The sequence below is a fragment of the Podarcis pityusensis genome (assembly GCF_964106645.2).
Source record: "Podarcis pityusensis genome assembly, chromosome: 14".
Classification (NCBI taxonomy): Eukaryota; Metazoa; Chordata; class Lepidosauria; order Squamata; family Lacertidae; genus Podarcis; species Podarcis pityusensis.
This window is the reverse complement of record NC_138039.1, coordinates 43427088-43443840: the sequence shown is the minus strand read 5'-3', so window position 1 is coordinate 43443840 and position 16753 is coordinate 43427088. Positions and strand designations below refer to the sequence as shown.

General features: G+C 43.7%; 1 protein-coding gene across 1 annotated transcript in view; it reads left to right on the top strand.

Moving 5' to 3' along the window:
* The first annotated feature begins 8242 nt into the window (after positions 1-8242).
* The window catches only part of MYO5A (myosin VA), a 117961-nt gene continuing 109450 nt past the window's right edge, over positions 8243-16753 (top strand). The window contains exon 1 of the mRNA XM_080980223.1: positions 8243-8381. Within this exon, the coding sequence (XP_080836349.1) occupies positions 8355-8381 (27 nt within the window). The 5' untranslated portion in view covers positions 8243-8354. The remainder of the gene's footprint in view (positions 8382-16753) is intronic.

Genomic DNA, 16753 nt, shown 5'->3' with positions numbered 1-16753 from the left:
AACCTCTAGCATACAACTTGGCTGGAAGTTTATCGATCACCAAGACTGCCTTAGAATGCAGACATCTGCAAACTGCAGCTTTACCTCACAATCGAAGAACATAATCCAACCTGCGTTCTATCTGTCCTGTCTTGTCTACTTTGACTGGTTTGAACATGGAACTTTCATTCAAAGCATGAAAGCAGCTGCACATTTTCTCTGCCATGCTGAACGCATTTCATCTCCTGTGCCTTCCGGTCTATCAGTTGTTTACAATGGAACTTAGGTTTGTAAGGCTGTTTGAGTAATGTCCAGCTGGGCTGCCCAATGATTGCCTATTTCTTTACTAAATTGTATTGGTCAACCAAATACAGGTTATAGCCCTGAATAGTAGATATATCATTATGAAGAAATATGGCAGCCAGCCCTTACCTTATGCCACAATGGCTCTATTCTACCTCCACTGTTGGGAATCAGTATGCCTCTGAATACCAGTTGCTGAGAATCACAAGGAGAGTGCTGTTGTACTTGGGGTCCTGCTCGCAGGCATCTGGTTGGCCACTGAGAACAGAATGCTGGCCTTGATGTGCCTTTGGTCTGATCCAGCAGGCTTATTGTGTTCTAAACTGGGTCAATGACACCCTCCCCAGCAGAGGCTGTTGTAGAGGCTGAGACACCTGTATGAGATGCTTAGTGCCCACAGGCTTGCACACTCACGCTGCCAACTGAGTGATCTCTCACGATGCAATATATTTTTGTTGCGGGAGCAAGACCAAAATAGCTAGATACAACAGAATAAGGCTGCTTTGCGTAGGGCAGAGCATAGCCATGTGATGGCAGCCGTCTTGTATCAATATCCCAAAGTACCTGGATAAACTTACAAACTCAGTGCAGGACTAGATTGATTTCATCCCTCAAGCATTTATTACACGTTGACTAAAATATAATATGCATTGCACCTGGTGAAACTCCACTTGATGCAAGCAGTCTCTTGGTTTTTTTTATACACGGTATAGGAAATGGTGTATAACAGTTCTGGGCTTGATTCTATAAATAGATGTACACTGTATCTACACTGTTTAAATATAGCTATATGAACAAGTTTCTATAATGGGAAGATTGAGCTGATCAGACTTGGAGGCTTTATTCTTTATTAACTCTAAAAGGCCTGAGGCACTCCAAATACAAAAGGTAAGTTGAGAGGGGTTTATAGCATTTACATCATCATAGAGTACTTCCAGGTTGGTGTTTGTTGTGGAATTTATGCTCCTTGCAGCATCTACATGATGTTGGTATCAAAATGCCAGTCTTTATATCCCCCCCCCCCGCCCCGGATTTGCCATTTCTGGAGAAAATCCCAAGAAGTAAAAACTTAAACCACACACACTCATCAGTGACTAGTTTTAATATCTCAAACACCTTGATGCAAAGTAACTCTGTGAAAGTACCCTTAACCTTGCTTTCCACCACAACTCATGCTAGGCGTGTTGTTTTTGGTCATCCTGGCTACAACTTATTTTTCTCTCTCTTTTTAAAGGGGGCAACACATTTCATGGTGTAAAGTGTGGTGCACCTTAAGCAAAAAGGGGGAAAAAGGCTTGATTTTAAATCCCTCTTTGTAAATGGCACACATCCTTCAGCATCCTCCTTTGGTAGATCAGACATGGTTGGGATTGGTTCCAGCATGAAAGCAAATCCTTAAATCTTTGCAAGTTAATATTTAAACACTCTTGTCATTCTGTTATTAAGAGAAGGCAGCCAAGAAAATGCATCCTTATTCTTTCTGCACTCTGCCTTGAAGGTAAGTTGGAGTGTGTCTCACAGTTCCTGAACCCACAGTTCCTTTGAATGCAAGGAACAAACTGCAGGTACAATAAGTTGCCTTGATGCTGTTAGGTGGAGCACTTCTCTATCGGATGCATCTCTTGCACAGTGGTAACTACTTCCAGAGCAGTCCCCCCCCCCCCCCGGAAGTTCCCACTCAGACTGAGCCCTGTTGCTGCTTGGTATACTTTCCAGCCATCTTGATGTCACTGGATATCAGTACTGCTGCATCACACAGAACATGTATGTGACGATACAAAATGCTTAGAGCTCTGCGAAAGTAGACTAGACTTGCTGGAACAAATGTATTAAACCTCTTACTGCGTTGTACCACTTCATACTACAAGTGGGGGTGTTCTATACTGTATGCACAAAGCCACATGCAGAAAAATAAATAAATCCCTATAATGAGGAGGAAGCCCAGAGCTGATGCAGCTAAAAACATCCATCATACAGTGACCACGATGTGGATGCTGCAGTTTTTGTACAGTGGTACCTTGGGTTACATACGCTTCAGGTTACAGACTCCGCTAACCCAGAAATAGTACCTCTGGTTAAGAACTTTGCTTCAGGATAAGAACAGAAATTGTGTTCCGGTGGCACGGCAGCAGCAGGAGGCCCCATTAGCTAAAGTGGTGCTTCAGGTTAAGAACAGTTTCAGGTTAAGTGCGGACCTCCAGAACGAATTAAGTACTTAACCCGAGGTACCACTGTACTATGCAGAAATAAAATGCTGGCTGTTCTTGGTATATAGGACCTGCTCCCTGAACTTTGTGTGCATCATATAATAAAAAACGGGATTTGGCTTACTGTGTCAAATTTCTAGTGAGGAGCAGAGCTAAGAGGAAGATGCAGAGATCTTCATGCAGCTTCTTCTGATTCTTTACTTCCTACGCAAGTCAGAGAACTTATGAGCAAGGTCAGGTCAGCTCCAATACATTTTGCTGGCTGAGGCCTCAATATGCATACTACCCATGACTGCTCAAGTTATTTTGGAGCTCGATGCAGAAACTCCTACTCTCACAGTTAAAATATAAACATGGGTGTATGCAGAATTCTTTCCCAGGGTTGTGGAGGGGGAGGTAGATGCATACCAAATATATAAATTCATATTTTGTCTAAAAGGAACAGACTTCTATAGATCTATAAGCTTGTATAGAAAAGGTGGTGGTGAGATTGTTGTATATGTGCACACACATTCTCTCTAACCAGCTAGTTATTACAAAACACACTATAAACAGTTGTCTTCCAAATTTGCTGAAGCTAAGAAGCTCTGAGGCTAGAAAAGACCATCTAGGAACTGAATATATTGTACTTTTAGTTCTATGGAAGAAATGAAACAAATGATGCCCAACTGCTAAATAAACATTCTTAAGAACATGTCATTTTCCTTGTAGTGGCTTGATACCCGCTACCTCTCTCTTTGCTTCTGAAAATAGCTGGATGTGCCTTAATCCTATAACTTCCTCACTATGGAAACCTGAGACCATGCTGCCTTTGTGCTCTACCTGTATCTCTCCAGATCTTCTGCCTGCTTCCTACAAATGCAGTTGAACTCCACTTAGAAGAACTGGATGATTAGCCTATATACCGGTAATCTCCCCCTTTTAGCATTTGGAGTCTACCTAAGACCACAGTGCCACCCTGAGTGTTGTATTACTACCTAAAGCAACAAATCATGATAACATTTATTTCAAAGAAGGTTCCATCAATACGGTCCAAAGGCCTATGAGGTGAACATCCTTCTTCTTCTCCTTCGGAATAAGCTGCATGGCTACAACCCTGGTCATACTTGAAACAAGTCCCTCTGAAACCAGTAGGATGCAGAGGGTCCTCCAAGTGCCACTTCCTGCCCAATTTACTTATGAAAAAGTGGTTAGGACTGGATTTTAAACATATCTAGCATAAGAGTCTTAAGTCTGGTCTTTTACAGCAACTGGATGCTCCTCAAGTCCCCATTTCTCTAAATTACATGAACTGATGATTCCCCAAGTATATGCTTTACAGCCACTCTCACTGCTAGCATGCTATATTCCTGGACATAAACCCCCTCTTAATTACAGCAGCTGGATGCTCCTTTAATTTCCCACAACAGCTGAATTTGAATGCCTCTCCATTTTGAGGCAATCACTATATATTCACTATACCCCACTCTTAACATTTCATGCTATTCCTGAGCTCTTAAACCAGGCATCCCCAAACTAGGCCCTCCAGATGTTTTGGGACTACCACTCCCATCATCCCTAGCTAACAGGAGCAGTGGTGAGGGATGATGGGAACTGTAGTCCCAAAACATCTGGAGGGCTGAGTTTGGAGATGCCTGTCTTAAACACATGGCTACATATCAAGCCTGTTTACTAAGAAGTATGTCTGACTTGAGTGGGACATTTTGCAACCCAACCCTAGGCAAGTTTACTTGGGAGTAAGTTAAGCTGAGCTGAAAGGGATATAAAGCTACTTGACTACTTACCTAGAAGAAAGCCTACTGAACTCATGGGGTCTTGCTCTTGTGTAAGCATTCAAAGGATTAGTCTGCATGCCTGAAATGCATTGCAACTGTAGTGTGTAATCTTATGCAGTGATCAATTCAAAATATACTTCCACAGTAAGCCCACACTGACAGCAATGGAACGTACTGATGAAACACAGGATCTGATAGTTATTTGGAGATTGTCATCAAAGAGGGTTCTTAAGAGGAAGCAGCAACGGTTGTGATTATATGTGCAGTTACTTGGGGATAAATGCTTCTTCTTCTTCCCTTGCTTTTCTGTTAAACACACACAAAGTGACTTCCAAGAGTTAACAAAACAATAAAATAAGGAAATGGTATGGAAAAACAGAAATTTAAAAGGATTAATAAGCAGATAAAGAACTATTCTGCAAACAAAAAATTAACACTTTTTTTAAAACGGCAAGCACTGCATTGAAATATAAAAGCTCTTTAAGCATAAAGCTGAAAGCTAGAAGAGGAGGTGCCTAGTGGAGTTCCACTAGGAAGGTATTCCACAATCTTGCTATCTGGACTAAAAAAAGTCCTGTCACTGATAGCCACCATCTGTTTGATGTCACTTAGGTGAGACCAGCCTTCCAGAAAGGAGCAGAATCTCTGCAAGGGGCAGCTAGTATTTGTGACTGGTGCATATGGGGATTATGTCCTATCAGTGCTGTGCATTTTTGGTTGTGGGGCCCCCTCCACATCCAGAGAAGGTTCTCATGCTGGCATACACATGGCCGCCAGATGGGGCAGGGGCCTGAATCAGGCCCAGCCCATTCTTTCCTTTGGGGTATGTCCATATATGCCCCTCCTTTGGATAGCATGGATCTGCCTGGCTGTAATGACATGGCAGCAGTCTGAGCAGGATTTACCGTAAATATGTATGTATCCTTCACTCCTGTGCATGCTGCATCCCCTTCATGTCTTCTTGTTTTGGACATTACTCCAAGCAGATCAATGGCAGGCAAGACTTCTGTCTGCCAGTAAGTGAATGGATTTCTACATTGTGCATGTTTTCCACTGCTAGGGTGAGGGTATTTCTGCCAGTAGGGGCTCCCCATTGCCAAGGGAAGGGGTGGTTGCTCCATAGCCTAATCCTCTCCAACCTGGTGGATTTGGGGTTTGGACTGCATAGTTATTAGAAGGCAAGTGTTAGCTTATTAGTATGGAGTAAATCTCTATATACTCAATGGGACTTACTTTTGAGTAAAATGCTTACGAATGCCCTGTAACAAATCTACTAAGTATGGCATACACTTTAGTGGACTAGAGCCAACTTCCTGAGATATATGAAATATTATCTCCGTGAAGCTGAAATCTTGCAGAAACTTGCCCAGATCTAGTTGAAGTTAACATTTCATGTAACTGCTTAAAGCTGACTCTAACAGGTTTCTGAAAGCATCCCCCACTCAAAAGACGGCAATCCTAAATGTACCTGGGAAATGAATTTTATTGGAACTTATTCCTGACTAAATATCCTTAGGATTCCACTGTAACATAGTAATACTATGTAACCATGTATACTCATAAACACCACCTTTAAAGCTTAAAGGTAAAAGTAAAGGGACCCCTGACTGTTAAGTCCAGCCGCAGACAACTCGGGTTGCAGCGCTGATCTCGCTTTACTGGCTGAGGGAGCTGACGTTTGTCCACAGACAGTTTTTCCGGGTCATGTGGCCAGCATGACTAAGCTGCTTCTGGTGAACCAGAGCAGCACATGGAAACGCTGTTTACCTTCCCAGCGCAGCGGTACCTATTTATCTACTTGCCCTTTGACGTGCTTTTGAACTGCTAGGTTGGCAGGAGCAGGGACTGAGCAATGGGTGCTCACCCAGTCGCGGGGATTAGAACCGCTGACCTTCTGATTGGCAAGTCCTAGGCTCTGTAGTTTGTGCATCTATAGCCCTATGCACACAGACCTGGGAATAACTTTCAAAAGACTAGCTGGGTTTCTGTTGCAGAAAGATAAGCAAGGAGTCTTGTGACACCTTGAGGCCTAACCAATTTATTGTAGCCCACCTTTTTCCTGGAGTTCCCTTCATCAGCTGCATGAAGCACTACCTTCACTTGGCAGGTGTGTGTGTATATGCATATTTATTTATTAAATCTTTATTATGCCCTTCAACTGTAGATCAAGGTGGTTCACATCATAAAAATACAAGATAAAAACACAAATATATCCATCAAGCACATACAGGCATGGGTGTACAGAAAAAAGATATCTATAAAAATTAATAATAAATTTGAATCCCACTCATCTGACTGGCTTGCCCTGGCCACTCTGGCCGGCTCCCAGCATCCACGGGATCAAATGGCAACAGAATGCAAACAGCGCAGTCAATGACTCGACTGTACTTTTTGGTCTGTTCTAGGACACTGCATGGCCCCATCCATTGCTTGCTTAATTTATCTGGGCGCAGTAAGGCCCAGCTAAGCCTCATGGACAGTGCCGGATTCATGTGTAAGCTAAACAAGCTATAGCTTAGGGCCCCACACTCTTGGGGGCCCCCCAAAAATTTAAAGGAAAAAAACCTGGATGTACATTTCCAAAATATAAGATAAAAAACAAATAAAACCTACACACAGCAACAGTGTTTTGTGTTGTGTAGGTTCCTATGATGTAAATAATGGGCCCCACCTGCTCCCTAAAATATCAAAGGTTTGCTCATTTCTATATATAGGGTGTAGGACATGGGTGGCGCTGTGGGTTAAACCACAGAGCCTAGGACTTGCTGATCAGAAGGTCAGCTGTTCGAATCCCCGCAACGGGGTGAGCTCCCGTTGCTCGGTCCCTGCTCCTGCCAACCTAGCAGTTCTAAAGCACGTCAAATTGCAAGTAGATAAATAGGTACCGCTCTGGCGGGAAGATAAATGGCGTTTCCGTGCACTGCTCTGGTTCGCCAGAAGCAGCTTAGTCATGCTGGCCACATGACCCGGAAGCTGTACGCCGGCTCCCTCGGCCAATAAAGCGAGATGAGCGCCGCAACCCCAGAGTCGTCCGCGACTGGACCTAATGGTCAGGGGTCCCTTTACCTTTATATATAGGGTGCTTACATTCTGCATGTGTAAATAGCTTTAGATACCTATTAGGTCCATAAATGACCATATAGCATATATTCAGCACAAAAAACAGTGACAATTTGTTATTGACATAGCTGGACATATAAACGGCCCTATTACTGTGGTACCTTGGGTTAAGTACTTATATCGTTCCGGAGGTCCGTTCTTAACTTGAAACTGTTCTTAACCTGAAGCACCACTTTAGCTAATGGGGCTTCCTGCTGCTGCCGCGCCGCCGGAGCCCGATTTCTGTTCTCATCCTGAAGCAAAGTTCTTAACCTGAAGCACTATTTTTGGGTTAGCGGAGGCTGTAACCTGAAGCGTATGTAACCTTAGGTACCACTGTACCTTCAGTAGCTTAGGGCCTCACCAAACCTGCTCTTGGAAAGGATGCATCCGAGAAAGGATGCAAACCGAGGCTCGCGATGCAAATCTGCGAAGCCTTTTCTCAATAAGCACAAAAACAACACCCCACCCGCAGGTTCTTCTGGGTTTCTGCGGGAGGCCGGACTCGGCCGGGGAGCGAGGCTTCTCCTTCCTCGCCTCGGCCCGCCGACACTTCGCCCGCGCGGCCGGTGGGAGGCAGCGCGCGCCCACGAGAGAGCCGCCTGGCGGCCGCCTTCCCTTTCTCCGGCGCCGGCTGGTACCCACAATGCACGAAGAGCCCCTGCAGCCGGAGCGGGAGGAGGAGGAGGAGGGAGCCGGCTGCGCGCCTGCATCACCCCCATCCTCCCTGCCCTTCCCAGGTAGCAACATGGCGAGGCCAGCCCAGCCGCCTCCTGAGGAGAAATAGGCAGCCGTGAGCGGGGCGCCGCGGCAAGACGCCTCGCCTCTCTCGGCGCGCGCCCCGCCCTGCGCCCCGCCCCGGGCTGGCTGGCTGGCTGCCTGGCCGGCCTCCCTCCCTCCCTCGCCGCTTCCCTCGCTCCAGCCCGGAGGCGAAGAGCCGCTGCCATCGCGGCCGGCCGCCCGGAGCAGCCCCTGCAGCGCCGCTGCAGCCATGGCAGCGTCCGAGCTGTACACAAAGGTGAGCGGCGGGGAGTGGAGCGGCGGGGGGGGGGGGAGAAACGGGCTCCAACGAGGCCTACGCTTTTCCCCTCAGCCTTGCAAAGGCGGGAATGAATGGCGAGGGGAGGCCGAGGCCGGTGCAGGGTGCTTGGCAACGCCGCGGGAGGGGTGTGGGCCTCGTTGCCAAGGGGACGGGTGTGTGTGGGGTGTGTGGGGTGTGTGTGTGTGTGTGTAGTGAATGGGGCCAGGCCCTCGACGAGCGATGGTGGTGTCTATGAGTCACACACAGCAGTGATGGAGGAGACGGGATTTGGTCCCTATGAGCCATTTCTCTCCCTCATCTCTCTTTCTGCCACCCCCACCTTTTTTTATTTTATTTTAGGATGTTGGGTTAGGGAACGAGGAGCCGGCCTCCCTCACAAGCAGAGAGGTTGGGTGCTCCACCTGTCATGGGCGAGCTGGTTGAGATTCCTGCATTGCAGGGGGTTGGACTAGATGACCCCCAGGACCCCTTCCGACTCCGCGATGCTATTATACCCCCCTGTAGCATTCAGGGGGTGGCTGGGCTGGGATGGGCCGGTTGTCACCTTCCTGTCAGGGCTTCTGTGGCTGAGGAGCATCTTCCTTGCCTGAGTCTCCTTCCTCTCTCCTTCCTGGTGACCTGAAAGTGAAGAAAACAAAGGGACTGCTCCTCATTTGGAGCAGCTCGCTCACATGTTACCTTGTTTTATGTCCTCTTCCTCAGCTATTTCTCTCCACCACCCCCCTTTAACATTTTCACCACATGCTGTCATCTTGTGGCACCTGAAAGCCTAGCATCATTTATTGCGGCTGGAGCTTTGGGTGGTGGAGGAGAGTTTGCTTTGTCGGTTGTATTACTGCTTGCCTGATGAGGAATTCTGCTCATAATAATCCCAGCTACGTGCCCGCTCTCAAACCATTGCATTTTTACATCTTCTGTTAGATAAGCATGAGTCATGCTTGATTTCCTTATAATCAGCTGGTGTTTGTTTTTGCACAGTAATGAAAACACTTGCAGTTTGGAAGGAAATAATGCAGAGTGCAGTCCTTGGCAGTGGTGGTTTTTAGGTTCCCTTGTTTTCCAGGGATGCGCAGCTGGTGGTGGATGAAAGCTAGGTTATGCCAAGGGAGGGAAGGGCAGGCGATGCAAGCTCCTTGTCTCTTAGCAGCCTGACTCGGCAGCTCCCTTGGGGAAGCTTCAGTGCTAATGAATTGGGCTGTGTGATGTGTTGGGATAACTCATACAAAGAACACTCTAATTGCAGCATGCAGCATCACGCTTGGTTCCCAAGCTAAACTTTAATTATGGCTATAGCTATAGACATGGAACACACACATTGACTACATGTGTAGCCAAACCTCAGTCATGTGCCTCGTGCTGTCGTTTGGAGGTTCTTTTTATTTATTTAAAAATGCCTGTGAGGAGGGAGATAACAGTTCCCCAGCTATTTCTCTTGTTCCATACAAATTGATGAGGGAAATATGCTATACAGAATAAGAGGAAAAGGGCTTGGTAGATGCATCATATGTCTCCGGTGATCACATTAGATATCATGATATGTGAAATATCAGCTTTTCAATATGTATAGATGTGGTATTGTACAGAGTTCTCTAGCTCAGGCCATGCTTCTTGAATATGCTTCTCAAATTAATCCCTAGCTTTGCTACCGATATTTTTTGTTTCTAGGCCTGATGGGGTTCTGTGAAGCCCAGAGATTGAGAATGTCAAATTCTCATCGCTAATGCATTTAAATTAATATCTATTTTAATCTCATTTATTGCATTTATAAGCTTGAATTCTAAGATGTGTCTCCTGGCAAAACTTCACTGGTTCTCCTTGTATAGTCAACTTCATCTTCTGCTGTAATAACAAAGACAACCTAGCTAGCTAGGTAGTCATCAGGCCAGCCATACAATGCAATCCATTTCAATTTTTCTGTGAACAATATAGGTAGCATAGAATTTGGGTCTTGCCATTCAAAACAAATAACCTCTTATTCAATCTATGGAACATCATCTGAATGTTTTTCAGTCTAGGTTCTTCTTTTAATTCTGCTTGGTGGAATTCAGTTTGGGTTCATAAAGCTTGCAGTACAAGAACACAAACTTTTTGTAAGTGTATATATTAATATTGTGTTTACTTTTTAGCTTTGGGGTAGAGTCTGTACTTTTAACTGTGTGTGTTATTGAACTAGCTATTATTTTATAACTCATTTTGGACACAATTTTAATTAGTGTTTGGCTTCTCTGGAAAAGCTTATCTCTGGTGCATGTGGAATCATTTGAAGTAGAAGAATAATAGTCCAGTGTAAGTAGGGACTGGGAGGTAAACTTCATGCTGAAGGTCTATAATGATCTTATGAAGCCCATTCTTTTTGGGGGAGTGGAGAAGAGACTAACTATGCAATCCTATACATGTCTATTCAGAAGTAAGTCCAATTGAGTTCAGTGGGGTTGTTGTTGTTGTTTAGTTGTTTAGTCGTGTCCAACTCTTCGTGACCCCATGGACCAGAGCACGCCAGGCACTCCTGTCTTCCACTGCCTCCCGCAGTTTGGTCAAACTCATGCTGGTAGCTTCGAGAACACTATCCAACCATCTCGTCCTCTGTCGTCCCCTTCTCCTTGTGCCCTCCATCTTTCCCAACATCAGGGTCTTTTCCAGGGAGTCTTCTCTTCTCATGAGGTGGCCAAAGTATTGGAGCCTCAGCTTCATGATCTGTCCTTCCAGTGAGCACTCAGGGCTGATTTCCTTCAGAATGGATAGGTTTGATCTTCTTGCAGTCCATGGGACTCTCAAGAGTCTCCTCCAGCACCGTTACTTTCATGTAAGTGCAGTTGAGACTTTTTGTAATTAAAAGCAACATTAAAGGACTTTGTGTGTTGGATTTGTCTGAGCACCTGATTTTCCTGGGTTGAAGGAGTGATAAAAATATGAACTGCCCGCTAGTGTTTTCTTTTTTGATACTATGAGCATGTAAGGCTTCATTTGTGTTTAAATCATACGAGAAATGCTAATGTGGAGATTGTAATTTACACAATTTGGTAATTGGTACAAAAGAAAAGAAGGCATTATAGCATCCGGATCCTTTTTTTACTATAGTGGGCATTTATGCGTAAAGTGTTGTCAGACATGAATCACACCAGGATCTATGTGCTAGCTGGAGTTGGCACTTTCTACAGATCAAGCAAACTAATGTTTGTGTGAAGTGATTATGGTGTATAGAAAAATATTCACATGTCAAAGAAGTTCCTCCACTCTTAGACCATATTCTATTTCCTAGGAATTACCCAGAAGAAAAAGCAAAATGATCTAAATGCAGATGAATCAATATCTGAGTGTGTCTACAAGTCACATTTGTGTTTTTTCTGCAGAAAAGTACCTAGGCCTTATTTGTAGCCAGCAGGAGACTCAGTTAAAACTCCAAATAAATATAATGGGCTTCTCACTGAGATAAGTGTTCACATTAATGACATCATGCATTGACTTCAGTGGTGATAGATGCAAGTACAGCCAGGAGCAAGCTGTTTAAAACTCATCATTTTCTAAAACAAGTGGCAGGAACCTTTGCTTACATTTTCTCGGGTAAGCACATCTCAAGTTGTGCTTTTCTAACTTTTCCCTACTTTTAAAAGACGATTTCTGTTTTTCTTTTAATAAGATGCTGCCCACTTCTGTGCTGTATCGTCCTTCCAATAATATTAAATAATAAATAAAATATCATAAAATAAAATAAAATAAAAGTAATAAAGGGAAGATGCTTTACTATGTTTCTGCATTTTATTTTATATATCCTTTCAATTCTTAAAATGTATTCATTTCTAGGATTTTATGTGTTGAACTGTCTGGCAATTCCTACAAATATATAATTGCAAAATAGTGGAGTTACCGCCCCACTGAATTGTATCTCATCCCAACTTTGTATTTTTTTCAGACACCAATTAATAAATGACACTTTTTAAAGCAGGCTTTTAGTGGCTGATGAGTTCAGTCCTTTAATGGTATATTTAATTTTGCTTTTTATATAATTAAATATATTATGGAAATTATTAATATAATATAATATAATATAAACGTGTGTGTGTGTGTAAACACACTGATAATTTTCAGTAAAGGATGGTAAAGAAATCTGTGTTATGCTAGCATTGGAAATAAATAAAGCTACTTCCAATTTACTGAAATAAAGTAGCACTAGTCCACCATCTCTGTTAATTCAGTTACTGAAAAATGAAACAATTCTTCAAAATTACTATACATAGTGCTTTTTGGAAATTTGATTCCCAGCCCCTGCAAAAAGATCTAGTCACTGCTACCCAATTCTTCTGTCTATCTTTTCCTTCCTGGTGGCTAGAAATACTTCATCATCACAGTTTTCAAGCTCAGTTATATGACAGCAGGAACTGGTAGCCTAGAGAGAAACAGTTTTCTTGGAAAAACTTGCCATAAAATTGCAATAGCACAGCAAGACAGAAACAGGTTTGAGTCTTCCCAATTAAACCCAGACACTATGTAAACAGTACCTAAGCTAACGGAAAATGTGAACTAAGTGAAAGAGTTTCCCATCAGCTTTGTAGACTGACAAGTCTGAAGCTGTGAAAAATTTGAGCAGATCAACTGCTAAATAGTGGTTTAGAGTGCTTCATCTGAACACTGAGTTTCTTTGGAGGAAATGAAATCAGCCTGGGCAGGGCTGCCTACTCTGGGAGACTGAGTTCTGTTCCTGGAAGTGTGTTCTTGCTCCACAAATCGGTCATAGGGGCTGTATTTTGAAATGCATGTAGACTTGTATAGTTAAAAATTAAACTTGTAATTTTTGCTCCATGAACAATTATTTTTTCAGCCGGAGTTAATTAGTTGGGTTGTTTTTCACAGAGCAAGAAAAATGCAACGGAACCTCCCAAACACCCTTCAGAACAAACATCCTCACTTTTGTATTGGCCCATGCACACTTAAAGCGGCTTGCTTAAATGACACTAATAAGAGCAGACATCCAGCAGAGCCAATTTAAATATGGCAGAGTGACAGCAGTTACTTCTTGTGTACATCTTGGGGTTATGGTGTTTCAAATGCAAGCAAAGTAACAATGAGTAAAGAAGGTTGTAAAGTCAATCATGGCTCTGTCCAGTATGGTTAGGTGTTCGGTGAAATACAATATAGAACATGGATAGGCAAACTAAGGTCTGGGGGCCAGATCCAGCCCAATTGCCTTCTCAATCCAGCCCGTGGACTGCCCGGGAATCAGCGTGTTTTTACTTAAAACACATTTTTTTAAAACACATTTATATAAAACACATCTCTGGGTTATTTGTGGGGCATAGGAATTCATTCATTATTTTTTTTCAAAATATAGTCCGGCCCCCCACAAGGTCTGAGGGACAGTGGACTGGCCCCCTGCTGAGAAAGTCTGCTGACCCCTGATATAGAATCATAGAATTGTAGAGTTGGAAGGGACTCTGAGGATCATCTAGTCCAACTCCCTGCAATGCAGGAATACACAGCTGTCCCATATGGGGATCAAACCTGCAACCTTGGCGTTATCAGCACCATGCTCTAACCAACTTAGCCTGTGTGTTCCTTACCCTTGACACAGTTATCAGTCAGGCAATTTTTGGCCACGTCTATCCACAATTTAGGATGGAAAGCATGTGGGTGTTCATATGTGACATGCTTTTGGACTTCGATACCCACATTAGAAAATCATGTTAAGTCTTATAGCATGTGTCTGGCTTCATCCTGAAGGGCTTCCTTAACAATTTCCTAACAGTGGCACTTGTGCTTTGCTCTTAAATTCCTTTGCCACTTAAAGCAAAGCCAATTTACTCTGGGGTGTGGCAGATCGTTAGTAGATAAATGCTGAATAGGCTCAAATCTGAGAACCACTAACCACTCCCAGTATTCTGCTCCTTTGTGATGTGACACAGTACATGAATCAGCACTTTGTGAGATGGTTCAGCAGAATAGCTTAAAGAGGATTGGAAATGGAAAATTCCAGAGTTCTACTGCTGTGATGCCAAGTAAGAGTGGATTCGCACATACCATACCTTTACAATGCAGATTTTTGAGTTTCTTCCGTATGCAGCATTCCCTCCACAATGTGTACTGATGCACATCTAGAAGAGTTAGTAGCAGTAACTTGTGCTTAGCTGTTATGTGATAAAAAGCAGGTACAAGCCAGGTACACCCTTGGCTACCTGTGTTCTCCTGAATCATTTATCATGGGACTATTTATTAAAATGGTAAAAAGTGTGCTATAAATGTGAAGGAAGTGGGAATATTATAGCATACAGTCAAGCAACCCCCTAATTTAGGTAGGTTATAGAATACAAGCACTTAAAACAGATCAATCTTGTTTCTGTATCTTGAGGTGGCTTTTCTTAGCACCTTTCGTAAATATTGTGGAGTCTTGCCTGTGTTTCTCTAGGTATGTTAGAACTGGAGAAACAAGATCCACGAAAGGCAGGTGTCTGGGAAATATGTTGTCTAAAGGTCTTGAGCTTTAAGCAGGGGAACAGTACAGTGGTACCTTGGGTTACAAATGCTTCAGTTTACAAACACTTCGGATTACAAACACCGCTAACCCGGAAGTAGTACCTCGGGTAGAGAACTTTGCCCCAGGATGAGAACGGAAATTGCGCACCGGCAGCGTGGCAGCAGCGGGAGGCCCCATTAGCGAAAGCATGCCTCAGGTTAAGAACGGTTTCGGGTTTAGAAAGGACCTCCGGAATAAATTAAGTTTGTAACCCAAGGTACCACTGTATTGGCATTAAATGAATATGTAACTCTGGAGCTGTCGCATGACTAAAGAAATCTTTGTTCAGTATACATGTGGATTTTAGTAATTTGACATATGAGAAAACCCGTTAGTTCCAAAGAAAAAGCATGGTACTTTTGTTTTTAGATGATGGATGCAAGTGTTTGTAAGCGGCATCATCTTAAACGAGGTTACCTCCTTCCTTCCCATGTAAGAGGGAATTATTTCATTAGTATTCAATGCTAAAACATGATTTTGTATCACTAGGTAGAGCTTGCACACTTCTCCCTCTCTTCCGGTGCAGCTGCGAGATGTTCAGAATCTTTTGCTTCCGCTTTCAACTTATTGTCCTAACCTGGTCATAGTATTCTCCATGGATAGTGGAAAGAAACCAACTTCAAACAATAGTTCACGAAGCTGGCTTGTTTTCACTAACCAAAGTTAAGTCTAACCACAAGACCGCATGCTAAAGTGAGGTTAATCTAAAAGAGAACTTTCCTTATCTTCTCACAGCTGTACTGCAAGGAGAAGGAGGTGAGCCCAAAGTTCACTGTGGTTCATCTTTGTAATGCTAAACCATGACTCCATCGGACGTCAAGGAGATCAGTAACAATCAGTATAAGTATACAGTATTTAGAAGACATCTGAAGGCAGCCCTGTACAGTGGAACCTCGGAAGTTGAATGCCTATGAACTGGAATGTTTCAGCTCTTGAACGATCAAAAACAGGAAGTGATTGTTCTGGTTTTCGAATGAATTTCGGAAGTCGAATGTCTGGTGCGGCTTCTGATTGGCTGCGGAACGCTCCTGCAGCCAATTGGAAGCTGCGCCATGGAAGTCAAACGTTTTGGAAGTCAAATGGACTTCCGGAACGGATTCCGCTCGACTTCCAAGGTACGTCTGTATAGGGAAGTTTTTAATGTATGATGATGTTGGAGGAAGCTCTTTTTAGTCTTGGTTCAGACCTGGTTTGGGGACAGAATCAACCTTGATCACCCTGATAGATGCTTTGCTTCAGGAGAGGGTTGGGTGGAGTATTACCTTGTTGCTCTTGCTTGATCTTTCAGTGGTTTTCAATACCATGGACCATGGCTTCCTTCTGAGCAACCTCCAAGAATTGGGAATTGGTGGCACTATATTTATTGCAGTTCCACTCCCTATTTACGGTGCTGTGTTCAGATAATAGCTTTGTGGCATTATGTATCTGCCCCTGGCAGTTTTGCTGTGGGGTTTCGCAGGGTACTATTTTGACCCCAATGTTGTTTGATATCTAGCTGAAGCAACTGGGAGCACCCATGAGGAGACTGGGGGCACTGCACTATCAGGATGCAGATATTGCCCAGATTTGCTTCTCTGTTAAATCTGAATCATGAGAAGCTGTGGTTATTTGAACTGGTGTCTGGATGCAGTGGTGGGCTGGATGAGAGCCAAAAAATGCCCCCCAATCCTGAATCCTGGTAAGATGGAAACACTTCTGAGGTTTAGAAGTTTGGGAAATTCTGGATGAGTCTGTACTCCCTCTGAAGGAACGGGTATGTAGCTTGGGGGTGCACCTATATTTACCTTTGCTACTATTCATAAGCTGGTTTTGTCAGGGTATGGGAGCTATTCCATGCTAATGC